The sequence below is a fragment of the Canis lupus genome, chromosome 3, assembly GCF_048164855.1.
Source record: "Canis lupus baileyi chromosome 3, mCanLup2.hap1, whole genome shotgun sequence".
Classification (NCBI taxonomy): domain Eukaryota; kingdom Metazoa; phylum Chordata; class Mammalia; order Carnivora; family Canidae; genus Canis; species Canis lupus.
In genome coordinates, this window is record NC_132840.1 from 8,049,859 (window position 1) to 8,071,506 (window position 21,648).

General features: G+C 48.2%; 1 protein-coding gene across 1 annotated transcript in view; it reads left to right on the plus strand.

The window, feature by feature from the left end:
• Positions 1-2,160: 2,160 nt before the first annotated feature.
• CDH3 (cadherin 3) overlaps positions 2,161-21,648 on the plus strand; it is a 47,147-nt gene continuing 27,659 nt past the window's right edge. Inside the window, exons 1-2 of the mRNA XM_072816382.1 lie at positions 2,161-2,317; positions 2,492-2,612. Of these exons, the coding sequence (XP_072672483.1) occupies positions 2,261-2,317; positions 2,492-2,612 (178 nt within the window). The 5' untranslated portion in view covers positions 2,161-2,260. The remainder of the gene's footprint in view (positions 2,318-2,491; positions 2,613-21,648) is intronic.

Below are 21,648 nucleotides of genomic sequence, written 5' to 3' on the forward strand. Positions count from 1 at the left end.
TCCGCCTCTCCGCCCGCCCCGCCCGCCAGGCTGAGCGCCCGGGACGCAGGCGGAAATGAGCGCGCGGAACGGCCCTCCAGCCGCTGTTTACTTGACGGGGGCCTGCGTCCCGGGGCTCGTCTGCGGTTAACGGTCCGCTTAATGGCTTCATCTGGTTCCGGGCGGGCGCAGCGGCATCTGCGGGCCGAGGAGAGGCGGAGCCGCTGGTGCCACCCGGGGCCTCCCCGCCGCGGTGCGCCCCGCGGGTATCCACCCTGTCCTCCCGCGGGGAAGGCGACCCCCGCGGCGCAGCTGCCAGGCTTTTCCCGCGCGGCGTCCGCGCCCGCCCCAGCCGCTGGGCCCACGCGCGGAGCCCGGGCTCTCCCGGATACTCGATGCCAATGGCTTGCTTTTACATCAGCTGCGAAATTCAAGGGTCACATTTCTTAGGGTGGGGAATGTGACGGTGCTAAGGACAGACACCACTCCCCGGGCGGGGGACAAATTAGACCCCAAAGCAATAGTACCAAGCAATGTTTGGGCACGTGCTCTGTGCTGGGTACTGAAGTTAGCGTTTTGAATGTATTAATTAATTCTTGTTTCTTTGTATTGATTCATTTCATCCTAACCTGGGTGGCTCAGTGGTTGAGCCTCTGCCTTCGGCTCGGGTCATGATCCCCGGGGTCCTGGGATTGAGTCCCCCATCAGGCCCCTGGCAGGGAGCCTGCTTCTCCCCCTGTCTCTGTCTCTACCTCTCTCTGTGTGTCTCTTATGAATAAATAAACTAAATCCTAATGTATCAAAACTTTAGAGGGCAGATGTCCCATTCATTTAATGTATGTAGAACTGAGCCTCAAAGAAGTTATTTCACTTGCCCTAGTACTAATCACGGTGCAACACAGGTTCAAACACTGGCATTAGGGCACCAGAGCCAAAGCTTGGCTGGAGAGAGGACTATCGTGGTCGCAGCACAACCCTCCTCCTAGCCATAGGGCCTAGTGGTTGGAAAGACAGCAGGCCACGGGTTAGTCCTGGAGGGCCAAGGAATCTATAGTTGCAATCTTCAAACCCCTGAATCTGAGCTGGGGAGGAGGAAGGAGAGGGAAGAGGAGGTGTTAGCCTGGGTTCTCAGGGCAGCGGGAAAGTGGAGAGACCTCAGGGAGCGCAACGTTGGGAAAGCTCAGCCAGGTGGGGAGACAGTGCAGCAGGGTGGAGGGATTGAGTCTCAGGAGGGTTTCTGTGTCCGGGCTCCACTTGTGTGTCCCGTAGAGGAAAGCACTTCAGGTCTAAAGTAGAGGGATGAACTCCAGCTCATCCACGTTTCTTTCAAGGGGGGGGGGGGGCGGCAGGGTTAGGAGAGCTGCTTATGTGGGAGGCTCACTGGAAGGCCGCTTGCATGGCAAGTGCAGTTTTCACTTAGATTCTATTCAATATTTCAGACGAATGAAACAGCCGAGGTTTTTTAAATGTCTATTTTTTTAAGTATTTGCCTTTTACATGAAATTGAGAAAGTGTCATATTTAGTGGGGAAGGGGGTCCCCGGAGATACTGGGGCTGATAACCGCCCCTCTATCTCGCCCCCTTTGGCGCCAGGGCAGCCTCAGAACTCCGGGGCCTCCTCTCCTAGCCTCCATTTATTGGGCTGGGCCACGGAGGTAACGAGGTTCCGCAAGTTGCAGCAAAGCCTGTAACGCGGGCTCTCTGCGCCTCACCGCCAGGTTTAAACCCCACTTAGTGTCTTCAGGGCGGGCTGGCGTGGGAGACGGAGAAAGAGGCAGGGGGCACCCCCACCCCCGGAGCCGGTTGTGGGGCGGACACACCCGGCCTCCATCAAAGCTTTGGACAACAGAATGCCTCGGGGGAGTATGAATGGGGCGCCTCTTGTTTGCAGTCGGGTTCAGATGCGTCTCCATTTTTTTCCCCACTGCAGCCTCAAGGCACAAAAACACTTCTTTGCGTGCTGCGGAGGCTGAGAAGCGGGGTGGTGTTTTGTTTGGTTTTTTGTCCTGCGTTTCTCCCCTAGATCCCAGAATCTGTGAGACAGAGCCTGGGTTCCCGCTGGGAGAAGTCGAGCGCCGGCCGCACGGAAGCGTGTACGGGGGCGCGGCCCCACCTGCGAGGGGGCGGGCCCGGGCGGCGTCGGGCCAATCAGCGCCCACCTGCGCTCACCTGGCCCCCGCCCGCTGCCTCCCGCGGCCCGCGGCGCTCAGAGGGATCCCCGAGGCTCCGCGAAGCACCGGCCGGCCGTCGCGGCAGCTTCTTCGTCCTTCATCCCGCAGCCATGGGGCTCCCGAAGGGGCTCCTCGCGTCCCTGCTGCGCCTCGCCCTGCTGCTCCAGGTACGCGGCGCCCGGCCCCGGCCGGCCCGGGCGTTCCGGCTGGGCGGGGTCCGCACGCGGCGGCGGCGTCGAGCCGAGCGGTGCGCGGGGCTGCTCGCGGCCGGGGCGGCATCTGGCTAGGGGCGCGCGGAGCGGGACACGCCTGCGAGCCACCCCCTCTGCCCCTTCCCTCAGGCGCAGGTTTGCTGGCTGCCCTGCGTGGCCTCCGGGCCGGGCGGCGCGGGCGGCGGGAAGGCTGACGTGACGCTGGAGGCGCGAGGCGCGGAGCTGGGGCCCGGCCAGGCTCGGAGGACAGGTAGGACCTTCTAGGACCTTCCCGGAGGTGCCTGGAGCACCGGCGGGCCGGGGGCTCACGTGGTCGCGCGAGGGGCGCCTCGGGCCGGGGCTCGGGTGCGGGGGATGGAGAGCGGCGCCCCCCGACCTCCGGCTGCGCCCGGCCCGGCCGGGGCGGCTCACCTAGACCTCCCCCGGGGTGCGGGGCGGTGCGCTCGGCCAGCCCGGACCTGGGCAGCTGGCCCCCGCCCGCCCCGCCCGGGAATGCGGCGGCCGCATTCCTCCCCCAGCCCCCGCGCAGGTGTGCGGGTGAGCCGTGCCCCGGGCAGCCCCCCGCGCCCCTCTCGGGCCCCCTTTGTGTCCCGCGCTTTGTGTCTCCGACAGACAGACCGGGTCTGTTTCTCTTCTTCGCGCTCCCCTCCCCCGCCCCCCTTCTTCCCCGGCAGCTGGAATGCACTCTTAACCCTGCCCTCCCCGGAGGGCCTGCGCCCCTCCGCCTGCCTGGAAACTGGGTCTGGCACACCTGGGCCGGGGCCGTCGCCCTCGGGGATACTCCTGCCCCCCGCCCCGCCCGCAGTCTTGGACTGGAATGTTGGGGGAGGGGGGCTCCCAAGCCCGAGGTCTTGAGCTGAGGCCAGGGTGGATGGGAGATCAAAGCGCATTTTTGATCACCCAATTTACTTGGCCCTACCCCACCCCCCACAAGTTCAAAAACTTGAGGACTGGGAGTCCCTTTGGTGCGGACAACCAGGGTGTTGTGAGACCCAGGCAGCTGCCGGCTGGTGGGAGCCTCTTTCCCTCCGGCCAAGACAGGACAGTGTGTGTGTGTGTGTGTGTGTGTGTGTGTGGTGTGGGGGGGTGGGATACTCCACCGATCAAACCAAGTTCTTAAACAGAGGTGTAACCCAGGATCCTTGGGTGGGGTTCAGGGGATCCCTAACCTATGAAAGTGTTTAAGAACTTGCATGTGCATCTTCCTGGGGAGGGGGATCTACAGTTTACCTGGCCTTCAAAACAGTTAAGAACCTTTGCCACTTAGCATTTTTCTAATGCCTTCATCAGCATACCTCTCACCCCAGGTACAAATTACCTGTTTGAATGGAGAAGTGCCAAGGCCTAGGGGACAGAATGGCTCTCCTTTGTTTCTCTAGAAGAGGACTGAGGTCTGGAGTCCGTAGGAGCCTTTTCCCCCCCCTTCTTTTTCCGAATAACCCTGCAGATTGACAAAACTATTAACACCCAGGCTAGGCCAGGCTCCTTCAACTCTTGGCTGTAGGGAGCCAAGCAGAGGCATTAAGAGGCCATGCCTCATAAACTTTAAATTCTTGCACATGGGTTTATTACTGACTGGCTAACAAACTGCAGCTCAGCCAACCTGTAAAAATGTTAACTTGGGCAGGGCCCCAAATCCAATTCCGGCTCCCTGAGGAAGCTTTATTGCTAACCAGACCTCTGCCAAATCTGTACTCCCTCCCCGTCATTGTCAAGTTCTCTGACTACAATCTCAAGGCTTTTGAGTGTTGACTGTGCCTTATCTTTCTTACTGAAGCAAGAAATACCAGATTAACTGTCACTTCACTAAACTCCAGGTTGTTGAGGGGAAGCCGTGATCAGGTTTTCGATTTCATGGTCCAGTTGGCGAGTGTTTCCTGGTGACGTCAGGCATTTTAAAACTTTTGAGAAAATTCTGCTTTCTTGGATGTCTGGTTTATGATTGTGAAAACGGTGGGTTCATGCCAGGAGCACACCTGGGTTATAAAACAAAGGGTTGGTTAACGTGCTTAGCTAACTCCGAGCCTCCCTGCAACATGACTGGTTCTTAGAGTAGTTTTCCTGTGAAATAATTAGGCTGCTGCCACCTTTTTTTTAAGCAAGATTCTGGGGCGAGTTGGTCCCAATAAATTGAGACACTCCCAACAAAAAATATTGATATTTTTCTCCTTGACTCTAAGCTGCTGACATCTTTCTCTACCTCCCCAGTTTTCTGTTTTCAGTGCATAGGATGGATCCAGCCACGTTGAAAGGGTTATCCTGAGGGTACATACAAACTCTCAAGTTTGGCCAAGCAGACAAGTTTCTTTATTGCTAAGGAACAATTGCCCCTGTTGTTCGCCCCTGGGTTATGAATATCATAGGTGTCTATGAAGTTGAGCTCAAAGAAATGATCTGATATAATTAATACCTTGTTTGCATGTGCACTTTACTCTTCAAAGCACTTCCACAACTCTGAGCTTGCTTTGTCCTCCTGACACTCTCTTGAAGCTGGTAAGGTACCTATTAAACAGCTTGAGTTCTTAATCTTAGAGTTGGAACTTCAGAGAGCCTGTAACCCCAGCCCTGCTGGAGGTTTCAAAGGTGGAGACACAGAAGCAGCTTAATGGGTTCAATTTGCTAGCCTGAACATTTCAGGAGCGTCCTTGAGGGTCACAAACATGATTTTTGCCTTTAGGTTTAGTCCCAGGCAGGACCTGATACTTCACAGGATGCCCAGTAGGTATTTGCATGAATCATGACCATCTCGTGAAGGTCTGCCTGCTTTGCGGATGAAACCTGAGTGGTTGTGGCTTCACCAAAGTCATTACTACGGTGACCAGCTGAGACTTGAATGAAATTTGTGACTCCTAAGTTCCGTGGCAATTTTTACTACCAGAAAGTGGGAGGTTGAGGGGCGTCTGGGTGGCTCGGTTGGTTAAACATCTGCCTTCATTCCGCTCAGGTCATGATCCTGGAGTCCCTGGATCCAGCCCTGTGTGGGCTCCCTGCTCATCCTTCTCATCAGGGAGCCTGCTTCTCCCTCTGCCCCTCCCCCTGCTTGTACTCTCTCTGCTTTCTCACTCTTTCTCAAATAAATAAAAATAAAATCTTAAAAAAAAAAAAAAAAAGTGGGAGGTGGAGGAAATGAAGTGGAGTGTTGGAGCACCAGATCCCACAGACACCAATAACAACCTCTGCCCTAAGAGCAATTAGTCATTTGTTCATTCTTATCAGAAGGTTTTCCAGAAACATTCCTGTAGGGAAACTGGCTTAGATACAGTCTCTGTGTCCTAGTGATGAGGCTTGGGTCAAGTGAAGCTGGGCTTGCCTGGACCAAGAGCAAGAGGTTAATCTGGAGGGAGGCACTGCTGGAATGTTCCCCCCCTACCCCAACCCCACAGTCTGAGAGGGTGCCTTCAAGTGTGGTCTGGAAGCAAAGACAAAGGAGAGGTGGGAGGAAGGAATTTGCGTGGTATTAGTTAGTACAGTGATTAAAAGCAATTGACCTAACTTGGTCTATACATCCTAAAGGACAAACAGTTGAGAGAAGCACCTTAATTGCACTAAAAGAAATCCAGTACTTCATTATGGCTCCTCAGCAGGTTCAGCTCACCCTTAGTCAGTGTTTGAGTAAGATTAAAGGTAACCCACATTAGCTTTGGTAGGAAACTGCAAAGTTCAGTCATGAATCTGACTGAGCATGAATTAACTTCAAGATGATCTTGCTTATTTCAACTTGTGTAAAAATTACCTTTTGTATTAGAGCCTCCATTCTGGGCCATCCCCTCTATTTATATTTTATATTTTATTCTTTCAAGATACATACATTTAACATCTGTATGTGTCAGGCAGTGTTCTAGAGAACTGCAGCTAAAGTAATGGACAAAAAGTTCCTGCCTTTGGGGAGCTTATAGTCTAATATTTTTTTTTTATAGTCTAATATTTTTTATGCTTATGATCACCTTGTGAAGCAGGTGGTAGTAACTCTTTTTTGCTGTAAAAGGAGGTAAGCAACTTGGCATAAGGTCAAGGCAATCAGCAGTGAGGCCAGGATTTTATTTTATTTATTTTTAAAATTTTTATTTTTTTTTTAAGTAATCTCTACACCTAACATGGGGCTCGAACCTATGACCTCAAGATTAAGAGCCCTATGCTCTACTCACTGAGCCTCCCAGTAACCCCAAGGTTTTAAATCTGGGGGGATTCCATAGTAAATCTGCCTCAGTAAGGAATATTTGGGAACTGGGGCTTTGAGCCTGGCTGGCTGCCTTCCTTGCTCAGCAGCTGGCTAAGGTTGGTTGCTGAAGCCTGTTGCACATCACTGTTAGCTTGTGCCTGGGGAGCAGGTCCCAAACCTCTAGTCTCTTTTCCCACCTCCTCACATGGCACTCTGTTCCTAGGTTACCCAGTGCAGGGTGCCCTCAACCTCCCTGCTGTGGGGTAAGGAAGGCATTGCTTACGATGAGCAGTGAATTTCTAGGGCTGCAAACTATAGCTCTGCACAGCATTTGAAAGATGATGAGGGGAATGAGGGAGAGGAGGGCCTCCCCTGCCCAGATCACTTGAGGCTTTGGTTCTGAGGCTGAACTGTCTCCATTCAGAGAACCACTGTATTGAAGAATAACAAATGTAGAGGAAAGTGCCCAAATGATAAGTGTACAGCTCAGTGAACATCACAGATGTAATACACTCACGTATCTGTACCTAGATCAAGAAACAGCATTACCAGGACACCTACGTGGCTCAGCCAGTAAGCATCTGACTCTTGATCTCAGCTCAGGTCTTGCTCTCAGGATTATGAGTTCAAGCCCCATGTTGGGCTCCACGCTGAGTGTGAAGCCTACATGAAAAGGGAAATGGGTAGCAGGGTGGTTCAGTTGGTTGGGCATCTGCCTTTGGCTCAGGTCTTGATCCTAGGGTCCTTGGATCAAGCCCCACATCAGGCTCTCTGCTCAGCCCCTCACCCCATTTGTACATTGTCTCTCTCTCACTCTCTTGCGCTCTCAAATAAATAAATAAAATCTTAAAATAGCATTAGCAGCACCTCAGATGCCTCTTTCTTCCCATTCTCTACCCTCTCCAGCTGGAGAAGCACTATCTTGACTTCTAATACCATAGATTAATTTGCCTGTATTTGAATTTTATATAAAAGAATCATACAGGAGCACCTTGGTGGCTCAGTGGTTGAGTGGCTGCCTTGGCTCTGGTCATGATCCCAGGTTCCTGGCATCGAGTCCCACATCAGACTCTCCTGCAGGGAACCTGCTTCTCTCTCTGCCTGTGTCTTTTCCTCTCTCTGTGTGTCCCTCATGAAGAAATAAAATCTTAAAAAAAAAAAAAAAAAGAATCCTATGAAATATTCTCTTGGGTTGCTATACCATGTTAGATTCTTCTATAGTTCTGGAGATACTTGCAGGTGATTATTAGTGTCCTATCATATCCCATTTTGTGATGATTGGTGCTTCTACTGTTGATAGGTATTTGACGAGTTTCAGGTTTTTGGCTATTAAGACTAGTGCTGCTGTGAACGTGATTGTTCCAGTCTTTTGATGAAAAGTCTTGGTGTACACTATCTGTTAGGTACGTACCTGGGAGCAAAGCTGCTGGGTTAACTGAGGATTGCCTGAGGATCTCAGTACTGTGACTGTGTACTGAGATGACAGCTTTTCTCTGCCTTGAAGTCACCAAGTCTCTTGTGGGTTCTCCTATCCCCTTCCTCCAACAGTGTCCTCGCTGGACCCATCAATTCTGGATTCTTGATTTTTCCCTTGGTCCTATCCTAAGAGGCAGCAAGTCTTTATTTGTTTTTGGTCACATCCTTTGCATTGGGGGAGAAATCCTTCCCTTTATTTGTCCTTAGCCGATGCTTGTTATTTTCCCCCAAAATAGAAAGGGAATCTGGAAGTGGACCTGAATTTCTTAGGTGAGGTTTTCTTCCCGGGTAAATTTAATCCTGGACAGTACAGTGTATGAGTGGGGAGCAGCAGCCTCGAATAGGCAAGGTGGTCAAGTCCAGCTCCTCCCTCATTATGGAGACAATGAGGTATCTGAGACCCAAGGACAAGTTGATTGGTCATTCAGCCAACAAATGTCTGAGTACCTACTGGGTGTTAGACATTCAGAGATGACAAAGACTCATTAATGTCCCTGAACCCCACGATTAGAGGAGGAAGCAATCAGCCACTAGGCAGTTTTAATTATGAATCTGACATTTGGGATCCCTGGGTGGCTCAGCAGTTTAGCACCTGCCTTCGGCCCAGGGCGTGATACTGGAGACCTGGGATCGAGTCCCACATCGGGATCCCAGCATGGAGCCTGCTTCTCCCTCTGCCTGTGTCTCTGTGTCTCTGCCTCTCTCTCTCTCTCTCTCTCTCTCTCTCTGTCTCCATGAATAAGTAAATAAAATCTTTAAAAACAACAAAAAGAATCTGAGATTCAACAAATATTTATTCAGTTACCTACTAAGTGCCAGATACTACTGTTCTAGGTGTATAGTTACATTAGTGAGCAAAACATGCCTAAAACACAGGCTTCATGGGCCATTTACCTGCTAGTGGAGGAAGACAGAAAAATAAGCCCTATATATAATAAGTGTATATATACTATGCAGTATATATGGTATAATATATATTATGTTTTATGTATACATACAATAGATAACATATGTTGTATATACATATGATCCAGCAGGAGGTGGGGGAGATAAATATGGAGGCACGTAGGAAGGGCTGCTGACATGTTCTCAGGAAGACTTGAAGGAAGTGATGTCCAAGTGGAAGGCTGTGGAAGATTATGCAAGGGAGTTGGGGCAGGAGAGTTCCTGGCAAGGGAACAGTATGGGGGCCAGGCCCTTCAACATATTTAGTCTGGCTGGACCGTGGAGTGTAAGGTGGGAAGAGGCAAGAAGAGGAGTAGGGAGGGTCCAGTCCAGCTGGAGTTTGTCCCACCCCATCAGAGAGGCGGGAAGGTGTTTGGGAGAGGCAGGTGTGGCTGAGATCCCAGTTATGCCTCCTGGAGACCAGCGTCTCTGAAGTCTCCTCTGGAACCAGGACCCTGGGCCCCAGCTCTAGCGTCCCTTCTTGCCTCCCCTTCCCGGCTTTCCCCAGACCCAAACCCTCATTCCATTTAGTTACCTGTCGTTGCCAGGCAGCGGGGCCTTCCAAACAAACAAACAAACAAACAAACAAAAACAACAAAAAAAAGGCAACCTAAATACCACTTACTGAGAGCTTACTGAGTTCTAGAGACTACAGTATGTACTTTATGTAATAAGCCCTTTTAATCCTCCTCAAAGCCCAGGGGGGCCGGGGTGGGGGGGTTGGGGGGTGCTTGGTGGTGTGGAATTGGCTTCATTTAACCGGATAGGAAACCTAGGCTTGTAACTGTGTAACCTCTCCAAGATCACCCCGCTAGTAAATTGTGGAGTTAGGATTTGAACCCAGGTTGGTCTCCCTAAGGGGGAGATGCTCCGCACTCTCCTAAGCGTGGGAGAGGGCGGAGGCTGCGAGCCCTCTGGCCACAGCCAAGCTAGAAGAAGATCGGAAATAGTTAATTCCTGACCCAAGGGCTTGGAATTCCTGTTCCCTCCACAGGCCTCTCTGGTAATCACCAGGAGCTGGAGCTGGAGCTGGGGGGAGGGGGCACCGCTCTCCAGGACCCCTGGCCCCCTCTTGAGGGCGTGGGGGGTCTAGGGCTGGCTCAGATCCCAGGCCCGATAGCTCCACGGACAGCCCTCAGCGGGAGGCTGCCCCCGGCTCGCTATCTCGCCTCCCCGCCTCCCTCCCCTCGCCGTGGTGGGTCACCGGAAGGGCAGTGGTCGGCAAGTCCCTCGAGGCCTATGGGAGCCGTGATGGTGCTGAACTTCCGGGGTGCTGGGATGCTGTGGCTCTCAGGAAACCAGAAGCCTTACCCTGGAAAGAGAGCCAGACGCCTTCCTTTCCCCTCATCCCACCTTTGAACTCACGACTCTGACTCTTTGGCTGTCTGACGTCTGACGTCTGAGGAGAGGGCTCAGAGCCAGGGCCCCGAGCCAGGAGGTGGGCGAGCTTCTTCCCCCTCAGGAGAGCGTCCTAAGCCACACGGAACCCCCGGGAGGGCGAGGTCTGTCCTCCGCAGGACCCCAGGGCCTCTCAAGGGCTGGGTGGGGAGAGCGGGCCAAGGAGGCACAATCCTTTTCCCTCACAATCTCAAGACCCCAGTTTTTGCTTGACACATAAGTAAGAGGAGTTCAGTGCTCCAGCTCTCTTGCCAGGAAACGTAAACCTTCGTCGGAGGCTACAAGTAGGTTGGTTGGCCCAGAGTTCTGATCTCAGGGTCTCACGTCCGCTTTAGCAGCCCTTGGCTCCCCTGGAGTTCACTGTGCAGGAGTGCGTACGTCCTTTCCTGAGAAGATGCCTCCTCCTGATTTGGAAAACCTAGCATATTCCTCACCGTCTCCCCAAGCCCCCCAGTTCCTCGGAGTCTCGTCAGGTTCAGCAGACAGCCCGAGCCTGGCAGCAGGTATCTGTGCCCGGGAAATGGGGTCCTGGGCCCGGTTCCTCATCCCGAACCATGTGGCCTGAGACAGGCTACTCCGCTCCCAGCTCCTCGGCCTTGAGCCCTGACTGTCCTGTGTGTGAGAAGTGGCTCTGTGTCCCTGGAGCTAGGAGAGGGGGGATCGTTGGCTGGTCACAAACAGGGCAGGCCCGGGGCGCTCGGCTACTCTGCTGGGGTCTAGCTCCAGGCTGGCTGCCGCCTCGCCACGAGTCCCAGCTTGTCGTAGCCGCAGGCAGAGAGAAGAGCTGCTTGTGGGCTCCTCGTACACAAGCCAGAACAAGATGCCAGGCCCACACCCTGCCCTCTCCTCGTGGAGTCGGCCTCAGCCGGGGCTTCCCATCAGGACTGCGTGACCTGCTATCTTCTTGTCTTTTATGGTCTTTTTCCGCTTCCAGAATGCTCTTGCATTCCCCAGCTGGGACTCAACCACACTCCCAACTGGTTTACTGGTCTTTTCTCCTTGACTCAGTAGTTTGCAAACTTAGCTGAATATCAGAATTGCTTAGGGAGGTGTGCCTGACTGGCTCAGGTAGTGAAGGGTCCGTCTCTTGGTTTTGGCTCACGTCATGACCTCACGGTCCTTAGATTGAGCCCCATGTCAGGTTCCACACTCAGCAGGGAATCTGCTTTAAGATTCTCTCTCCCTCTGCCCCTCCCTTACCGCCCCCCCACATATGCACTCATGCTCAGCGCTCTCTCTTCTCCCCTCTAAAATAGCAGGCGCTAACCGCTGAGCCACCCAGGGATCCCCTAAAATAAATAAATCTTTTTTAAAAATTGCTAGGGTGCTTTTGATTTTTATCACATCCCCCTCCATATGTACTATTTATATTTTTATAGAGTTGGGCTTGTTCGTTGGAATTTTACATTAATACATGAATATATGTTTACTGTTAAGAGCATGTTTTTCTTTTTTTTTTTAATTTTATTTATTTAAAAAAGACACAGAGTGTGCGCGAGAGAGGCAGAGACACAGGCAGAGGGAGAAGCAGGCTCCATGCAGAGAGCCTGACGTGGGACTTGATCCCGGATCTCCAAGATCACAGCCTGGGCTGAGGCGGCACTAAACCGCTGAGACACCCAGGCTGCCCAAGAGCATGTTTTTCAATAAAATATGCAGCACTTGGTATGTGACAGGTACAGCTCTTAGCATTTTATGTGTCTTAGCATGTGTAATCACCATAACATCCCTTGGAGTAGGTAGTATTATTATCCCCATTTTACAGATGAGGAAACTGAGACCAGAGGGGTTAAGTAACTTGCCAAAGATCACACAACTGGTAAACAGCAGAGCCTGGATTCAAATCTTAGCAGCCTAAGCTTTAGTCACTGAACTCTGCTGCCTCTCAATAGAAATAAATCAGAAACAAATAGAGGAAAGTTCTTCTCTTCCTCAGTTTTCCTGCCTAAGGATAAGCACATCCAGTGGTTTAATGTGAATCCTTGTGGACTTTTTTTTCTTTATGAGAAGCTTATGTGTGCATTCGGGGATTTTTATTTATTTATAAGATTTTATTTATTTATCCATGAGAGATAGAGGCAGAGGGAGAAGCAGGCTCCCCTCAGGAAGCCCAATGTGGGACTCAATCCCAGGACCCTGGGATCATGCCTTGAGCCAAAGGCAGCTGCTCAACTGACGGGCTACCCAGGCATCTCTATTCAGGAATTTTTAAAACAAGAATTGGGCTCTATCAAGCCTATAAACACTGTAACTTGATTTTTTAACTCTCTTGAATCACGGGCATCTTCCTGCATATTGTTAAATAGACATCTATCTTGTCTTTAACGGCTCCATAGTCTTCTCTGTGGAGGATATACCAGGATTTATGTAGCTAACCCCTTGTTTTATCTTTTACAGATGTGGAAGTGGGGAGGAGTTTAACATAAAAATTGTAAAGTGTTTGGATTTTCAAGAAACCTAACTATCAGAAATCACCTTATTAGGAAAGACTGTTGTAGAAGGATGATCACATGAATTGTTCATTTTAACCGAATTCAGATAAATTAAGCTTTTATGTTTGAATAATACCTTTAAGATGACAGGCTTTGCAGTAAGCTTAATAAGAGTACTATGCCATTTAAAGCCATTAGTAAAAAAATAATAATAAATAAAATAAAAGCCATTAGTTTTGGGGCACCTGGGTGGCTCAGTCGACTAAGTGCCAGACTCTTGGTTTCAGCTCATGATCTCAGAGTTGTGAATACCGGCCCCTTGTGGACTGGACTCCCCGCTCAGTGGGGTATCTGCTTCCCTTCCCCTACGTGCAATGCTCTCTCTCTGTCTCTCTCTTTCAAATAAATAAATCTTAAAAAGAATAATAAAAACCATTAGTTTTCACACTAACCATTGTTTGAAGACTTAATTATTTGAATGTTTCAGAACCATTTGAAGTCATCAAAATTTTTAAAATGTAAACTGCTTAACAGAAGCTGTCAAGTTTCTTAGCACTTGCATTATTTTCCTTGGATGTTGAGAATTTAAAAGAATTTGCTTCTGTCAAAGCAAAAAATGAAATTTTTCTCATTTTTCTTTAGATTTCAGATTGTTAGCAAAATTTTATTTACTTATTTATTTATTTATTCATTCATTCATTCATTCATTCATTCATGAAACAGAGAGAGAGAGAGAGACAGAGACACAGGCAGAGGGAGAAGCAGGCTCCATACAGGGAGCCTGACGTGGGACTCGATCCCAGGACCCCAGGATCACACCCTGGGCTGAAGGCGGCGCTAAACCGCTGAGCCACCAGGGCTGCCCTGATTTCTGTTCTTAAAGAAAATACTTACTCATGATCTTATTTTCTCCCAAGAGGTGCTATGAGCTTTTTCTTAAACCTAAATATTGCTGTAATAAATTATGTTGTATAGGGCAGTGGCATGATGTAAAAGATGCATTCTTGAAAATCTCAAATAATTCATAACTTCCATGATTGAAGACTTAGGTTCTCTTGTGATGTATGTGAAGAGTATGTGTGTGGGGCAGGGAATCTAGAGGGGTACTTGCAATTCACTAGTGTCTCTGATTGTGAAATTATGTGACTTTATACTATTTGGGAGATTTGCATTTCTTCAGACTTTGCATACAAAGTGTGGCTCGAATATTTACGGTACCGTTTCAAATTTCTACAATTGAAATCATAAAGTACAGCTATGTTGTAACGTGCAGAATTCCTGAGCCGGAGTTCCATAGTGCCTGGGTTAAATCTATTTGTCCATTTAACTAGCTGTGAAAACTTGGGTAAGGTGCTTCACCTGTATGCCTCAGTTTCCTTATCTGTAAAATAGGGATAATTATGGGGGTCACACAAGGCTCTAGTATGGATTAAATGAATTAGTACACGAAAAAGCATTTAGTAAATAAATAAGTGTTTAGGTGTTAGCAGTGGTAATAATTAGCCTTATTGTCACAACTGGAATAGTTTACATATTTCTTTAGAATGCATTCCTGGAAGCAAAATTGCTGGGTCAAAGAACTTTCCTAGTTCACTCAATGTTATTGAACACCTACTTTGTATCAGCCACTGAGCTAAGTGTTGAGATATGGTGATAAGCAAATTCTAACATAGTCTTTGCCTGTGGGCATTTTTGAAAGTTGTAAGGGAGATAGGCAATTAGATAATAGCAAGTAAACATATAATTACGCTTGTAATGAATTATATGGCAGGAAGTTACATAGAGCTTCCCTGAGAAACTTGCTTTGTGATCTGAAAGATGTTAGGAGTTAACTGGGTAAGCTGGAGTACGAATGTAGGGAGACCCTGTTCTAGATGGGGTGGGAGGGCAGCACATGCAAAGGTCCTGTGGTGAAGGGGTTATACTGCATTTAAGAGTAGCACTTATATGACTAGACAGTGGAGACAGGGAATTGAGCACATTTAAGATTTTGTTTTGTTTTTTTTTAATAAGATTTTGCTTTTTATCCTAAGAACAGTGGCACACCATTGATGAGTTTCAAATAAGAAATTGATCTCATTTCACTTTCTCAAATGTATCATCTGTTGCATTTTAAAAGATCCTTTTTTAAATGGAGATTTTTACACTCATTTAAACTAAATATGTTGTATTTACTAGAGCAATGTCGGTAGAGATGAAGAGGCATGAATCTTGGTGATTGACTGGGAAGGGGTTTCTGAAAGAGAAATGGTCATGGAAGATGATGCTACCTCACCATTGCCAGGCACTGTGCAAAGTATTAACTCATATAACTGTGGTAGATATTATTAATATCATTCCATTTTATAGGTGAGGAAACAAACTTGCCCAAAGTTGGAGGTGGAGCCAAAATTTGAGCCCAGGTACTCTAGACTCAGACTCTGAGACCCAGATTTTGGGTTTGAGTAAGTAGCTGAGTACATGATATATCTTTCTCTGGGAGACCATGGGAAAGGACCATATTTGAGCAAAGAGTAAAAGATCATGGATTTGGGACAGCCCTGGTCGTGCAGCGGTTTAGCGCCACCTGCAGCCCGGGGTTTGATCCTGGGGACCGTGGATCGAGTCCCACGTTGGGCTCCCTGCATGGAGCCTGCTTCTCCCTCTGCCTCTCTCTCTCTCTCTCTCTCTCTCTCTCTCTCTCTGTGTGTGTCTATGAATGAATAAATAAAATCTTAAAAAAAAATCATGGATTTGCTTTTTTACATATTGATTTCAAGATGCCCTTAAAACATCCAGGGAGAAATACTGAATAAACAGATATATGTGCTGTTGAGAGGAAGGATCTGGACATTTGAAATCTTGATAATGTCTTTTGAAGTACCTTCAAAAGCCTTTCCAATTTACCTATTTCGAGAAATAAATGAGACAATTAGAAACTTTTCAAAACCAGTAAACTGCCTCCCTGAGATTACCTCCAGAAACTGATTCAGAAGAAGTGATGGGTGGGCTGGAGGTAGGGAATTTTTCTTTTTTTTTTTTTTTTTTTTTTTTTTTTGAGTCCTCCAGGTGAATCATTCAGCTTTGTTTGGGAACCAGTGCTTTTACCTACCAGACCATTCACTGCTATTCCAGATAACTCAGGGTGGTCACTAGGATCTCTGTTCTGGTACGGGACTGGAGGGTGGGAATCAGTAAGCCAGGCAGCACACCCCATGATAAACCTTGAGTCAGCCCTATTCCAAACTCCCAGGGTGCTGTGCAGAACAGCTGAGCGTGGGTTTTTCTCTGAGGTCAGTGAGGAAGAGCCCTGCTCCCATGGGTAAGGAGGAACCTGAATAATGCAGCTCTTTGCCAAAAGTTTTCAACAGAGAGACAACAAGAAATTCCCAAGAAAGAATTGCTTTCTCCTCAACAACATGGGGTTATCATACAACTTTTCTAGTAAGGGGAGGAGGGGACCTCAACATCTCATTCTGATAGCAAGTCAAATCATGTTTAACTGCAGAAAAACTGGAAAATAAGCAAAATGGAAGCCCACCATCTATAAAGTAAGCTTGTCGTTTCATTTCTTTATTTTTTTTTAAGATTTTATTTATTGTAGCGCCTGGGTGGCTCAGTCGGTTAAGCATCTGCCTTTGTCTCAGGTCATGATCCTGAAGTCCCAGTATAGTCCCACATCTGGCTCCCTGCTCCGTGGGGAGTCTGCTTCTTTCTCTGCCTCTCCCCTCCCCCACTAACTCTCTCCTCTCTCAAATACATAATTTAAAAAAAAAAAGATTTTGTTTATGGGGCACCTGGGTGGCTCAGTGGTTGAGTGTCTGTCTTTGGCTCAGGTCGTGATCTTGAGATCCTGGGATCGAGTCCCACTCTAGGCTCCCCGCAGGAAGCCTGCTTCTCCCTCTGCCTGTGTCTCTGCCTCTCTCTGTGTCTCTCCTGATTAAATAAAGATTTTATTTATTTATCTGTGAAAGAGAGCAGGAGCAGGAAGGAGGGGCAGGGGGAGAGGGAGCAGCAGACTCCTCCCTAAGCAGGGAGCCCATGGGGAACTCAATCCCAGGATCCTGGGATCATGACTGGAACTGAAGTCAGCTGCTTAACTGACTGAGCCACCCAGGCACCCACCTTTATTGTTTCAAATGAACATTTTCAACGGATCTTTCAGGACCATTTCTCTAACCAAGTGTGCCTTGACCTCTGATCTGAGGGAGAAGGCCAGAGTTCCAAGGCTTCACTGCCCCACAGCTCACCCTCCAGTCCTGCTCTTCTGACAATCCAGCTTCATCTTCTACTTTGGGGGGCAGGAGAAGACTTCCATGCCTAAGGCCTCTAAAGCTTCCGTGGACCCCCTCTGTTGGAAGATCCAGGTCCAGGGTGAGTGGTGCTTTGAGGGGGACCATCTGTCAGGTGTAGCGACATTCTGCCAGGGTCATGCGGTCATCCAGGAGCTGGTTGTCTGTGTAAAGCCACTGCTGCACCAATGGCCTCTTTAGAATGCCTTCCACCAAGCGCCTCACCTCCAGCCCGGTGCCTAACCCCTCGGCGCACCCGAAAATCGTGATCGTGTGGTGATGAATCACCATGAACACCTCCGTGGCAGTGAGTCGGCTAGCTCTGCTCTCAGCTTTTGGAAAAAAGAGTCTGGGTCCTCTGAGGACAGCTATGGAGCCGCCTCAAGCACTTTATCTTCTGGCAAGGCACTGGGTGCCTTCCAGGTCAGTGAAGCCCTTGGCTTCTCAGCATGCCTTGCGGACTCTACCCGGCCCCAGCATCCTTCGCCCCCATTCCCTCACCCTGTTGAGTGCCTTAGACTAGTCTTGCTCCCCCTCCACCATCTCGGGTTTCTTTTGCTTCTGGGATCATTGGTTCTAGGGAGAGCTAGGCTACCTATCCTGGTGTCAAGGCTCAGCCCCAGTCTCTTTCTGTCTTTTCTCTCCACATCCCCCCCTCTTTTACAAGTATAAAAATATTAATATTTTATGTTTTAATTGTCTATATATGACTATTTTGTGGGATACCTGACTGGCTCAGTCAGAAGAGGATGCAACTCTTGATCTTGGGGTTGTGAGCTCAGCCCCTTGCTGGCTGTAGAGATTACTAAAAATAAATAAACTCTTATAAATAAGTGGCTGTTTTGTGACCTGGGTTTTTTTTTTTTTTATTCCCCTTCAGCAGAACACTTTTTTTTGTTTTGTTTTGTTTTTTAATTCATTTAAGTAATCTTTACACACAAGGGTTGGGCTCATACTCATGACCCTGAGATCAAGAGTTGCATGCTCTTCCAACTGAGCTAGCCAGGCACTCCTATAGGTTTCTTTTATGACATTTAATGCAGTAGATGTGACATTTGAGTGACAGTAGCACACATCATTATTCTGTTGAAAGTTAAGTTATTGTGACCTTTTTTTTTTTTACCTTTTTTTTTTAACAATTTCAGCAGCAGTTATGAATATCCTTCTAGTTGTATTTTAGTGAACTTTTTTCCTATATGTAGTTTTACTCAGGAAAATGCCAGAATCTTCTTTTAAGGTAGTCCTGCATACTTAGCCAATGCATCTTGTTATCCCAGCCCCTTAACAGAAGGTGGTGATAGCTATGAGCACCCATTTGTTTGCTTTATGAGCTAGATGTATCCTAAGCCAAGCCAGGTTGGAGACTTGACGATCTCTAATACTTTATAAGTGATCATACTCTTCCTTTCTATTTTAAATGCCCAAAGATCAGCTGGGAAACTGGCCAAGGTTGGTCACTTGAAGGACATTTTATTCTCAGAGAGATAGGTGGTTTTATTTCGTCAGAACATCCAGTAAAGTTGGACAATGAGACAATATAGCATCTTTATGTCGTGGCTGAGAAGACAAGCTTCTGACCTTCAAGAGTGTTCCCTTGGCAGTTTGGAGGTGTATAGGCAATTCCAACCCTAAGAGCAGGACTGGAATGAATTCTCAGCTCAGTATCGATCAGGTCTTATACGTCTACTTAAAAAGCATTCTTTTTTTCAATAGCTCTTGTACCCCAGGGACTTGACTCTTCCCACCCAACTTTTATAGCAGTGCCAGTTCGCAATCTGAGGCCAGGCTTGGCAGGATGATCTTTAGAAAGGAGCTTTGAGCACAGGCCAGGGACTCCTGGTTCCATAGGATGTCTTTCTATCTAGTGCAGATACACAGAGCTCTGATTGTTATTTCTCCAGGGGGGAGTCTCAAGTTACTAACTGCCTTCCCCAGCAATATTCTAGGAATCATGTGCTAGGCTCAGTGCTGAAAGCTATCAATTCATATTGATACAAATACCTAACTCTCCATCAGGTTCATTGGCTTTATGATTCAGAATCTCTTGAGTCTAAAGTAGTTAAGTGATTTTAAGGTCCCAGGTAGATGCAAAAGAACTATGTTCAGGTGTTTTCCAGTCTTAAGAGCTGAACTATTAACCCATGTGTTCATCAGTGCTCATCAACATACCCCAGAAAAAGGTTGATTCAAGCCCATTCATGCCCTCATGATTTGGCCAAGATGTGTGGCTTTGTGGAGCTAGGCTACAGTCAGGAATGGGAATCGGCTTACTTCACTAGCTGTTAGAAGGTGGGGTAGAAGGGGATGAATGATGGTGAGACCTGGTTTCAGTCAATTTCATTTTGAAACCAGTAGTACAAGCCAGTGGTGCCAGGAAGTATCAGGGAGGAAGTTGTAATGATCTGCCCCAGGGCTTACCATTTGCCAGCCTCTCTGTGACTCATGGCTTGCAGGAAGAACTCATGTTCCTACTGGTGCCTCAGCAAGTTTCCCTGGGCAATTTAGCTTGTCTGTGAGGTTGTCATCCTCTGCCTCCCCCAGTAAACCATGGGGCACCCCTACAAAACCGTCATCTCCAAATGCAGACTGAGCCAGGTCCCTAGTAGGCTCTTTGGTCCTATGTAGGTCTTTCTTGCTTCAGGGCATCATCCCTCAGGTAAAACATTTGGCTGCGGCTAATCCCTTACCCACTTTAAGAAATGGTTTCTCTTTGGTGTAGGGAGAGACCCAGAGTTAGAATCAGAAACCTGGGCAGCCCGGGTGGCTCAGCGGTTTAGCACCGCCTTCAGCCCAGGACGTAATCCTGGAGACCTGGGATGGAATCCCACGTCGGGTTCCCTGCATGGAGCCTGCTTCTCCCTCTGCTTGTGTTTCTGCCTCTCTCTCTCTTTCTCTCTCTCTCTCTCTTTCTCTCTTTCTCTTTCTCCCTCTTTCTCTCTCTCATGAATAAGTAAATAAAATCTTTTAAAAAAATCAGAAACCTTAAATTCGTTGTAAATAGATGAGAGGAGCCTTTTACTGAAGGCTTGCTGTGAGCTAGACATAGTACTCAGTGCACACAAGCGTTGTCTTATTTAATCCTCCAAATAATCTTATAAGTAGTATTATTTCCGTTTTCAGATGCGGAAACAGCTTCCATATGCTCACACATGGATTTGAGCCCAGGTCTTGTGGGCTTTAAATCCTATGCTCTTCATCATTTATGGGACTTTAGGATTGAAATCTGGTCCTACTGCTTCCTACTTGTGGGGCCTCACCTACTTTACTTACCTCTCTGAAGCTGCTTCCTGAGGCACTTCAATTCCAGGCAGCCTCTTGTTTTCTGAATTGTCAGAATGGGGGCAGTAATATTCACCTTACAGGTTATTTTCTAAGGATTTGGATAGCAAAACACTTAGCTGGGTGTCTCAGGCAGAGTGGGTTGAAGCTTGTTCCTGCCTGCCTGACTCCTGCCCCTTGGTTGTGCTCTGTATCCAACTGAATGCCGGTTGGAGCTGATGGGGCCAGGCCCTCTGATGCAATGGGAGTATGCAACCTGAGTGTGAGGCACGTACACTTGGGGTACATGACTATTGACTTCTCCTTGATTGTTGGCACTGTCCTAACAATAGATGAGTAGCCCAACTACAAATATTTGGAGCCATATGATAATGGGAATAGACCAGCAACAGGACACTTAAGTGTACTGTACATTTGCGAGGTGGGGCAGATTTTGTAGAAAACAGAGGGTTTCTGGGTTCCTGACATCTTTTAGAGTTTGGAGGATTAAGGCTTCTGGTGGGGGTGGGGGGAATGTCAATCCATTAGCATCTAGCTGGATAACCTGATAGAAGAGGATGGGAGAGCTCATAGTCTCTTGTTAAGGGAAACAGCTAACAGGCTTACCTGGCCACCCCTCTGCTAGCTGAAGATCTTCCCTTAGGAAGAAGGCTGTTTTGAGAATGGGAAACGAGACTGATGATTTCTTTTTTTTTTTTTTTAAGATTTATTTATTTTAGAGAGCACAAGTGGGAAAGGTGGAGGGAGAAGGAATAAGACTCTCAAGCAGATTCCCTGCTGGGTGTGGAGCCCCAAGAGAGGCTTGATCTCACAACCCTGAGATCACTGCCTGAGCTGAAACCAAGAATCAGACAGTTAACTGACTGCGCCACCCAGGAGCCCCAGGACTGTTCATTTTTTTAATCAGTATTTGAAAAGCTAATGTATTCATGCAGGTCAGAATTTAGAAGGGTATTGGGATGCCTGGGTGGCTCAGCAGTTGAGCATCTGCCTTCAGCATAATCTTAAAAAAAAAAAAATTTAGAAGGGTATTCAGTAAAAAGAAAAATCTCATCCCTTCTCCCTACCTGTTGGTTTTTCTGCCTGTAAGCCCATTTTTGGGGGGTCACCTTCCAGAGGTATTTTTCAAATACAGTTAAAAATGCAAATGTATTTTTGCCTGGGTGGCTCAGTGGTTGAGCATTTGCCTTCAGCTCAGGCGTGATCCCAGGGTCCTGGGATCAAGTCCCACATCGGGCTCCCCACAGGGAACTTGCTTCTCCCTCTGCCTCTCTGTGTCTCTCATGAATAAATAAATAAATAAAATCTTAAAAAAAAAAAAAACCT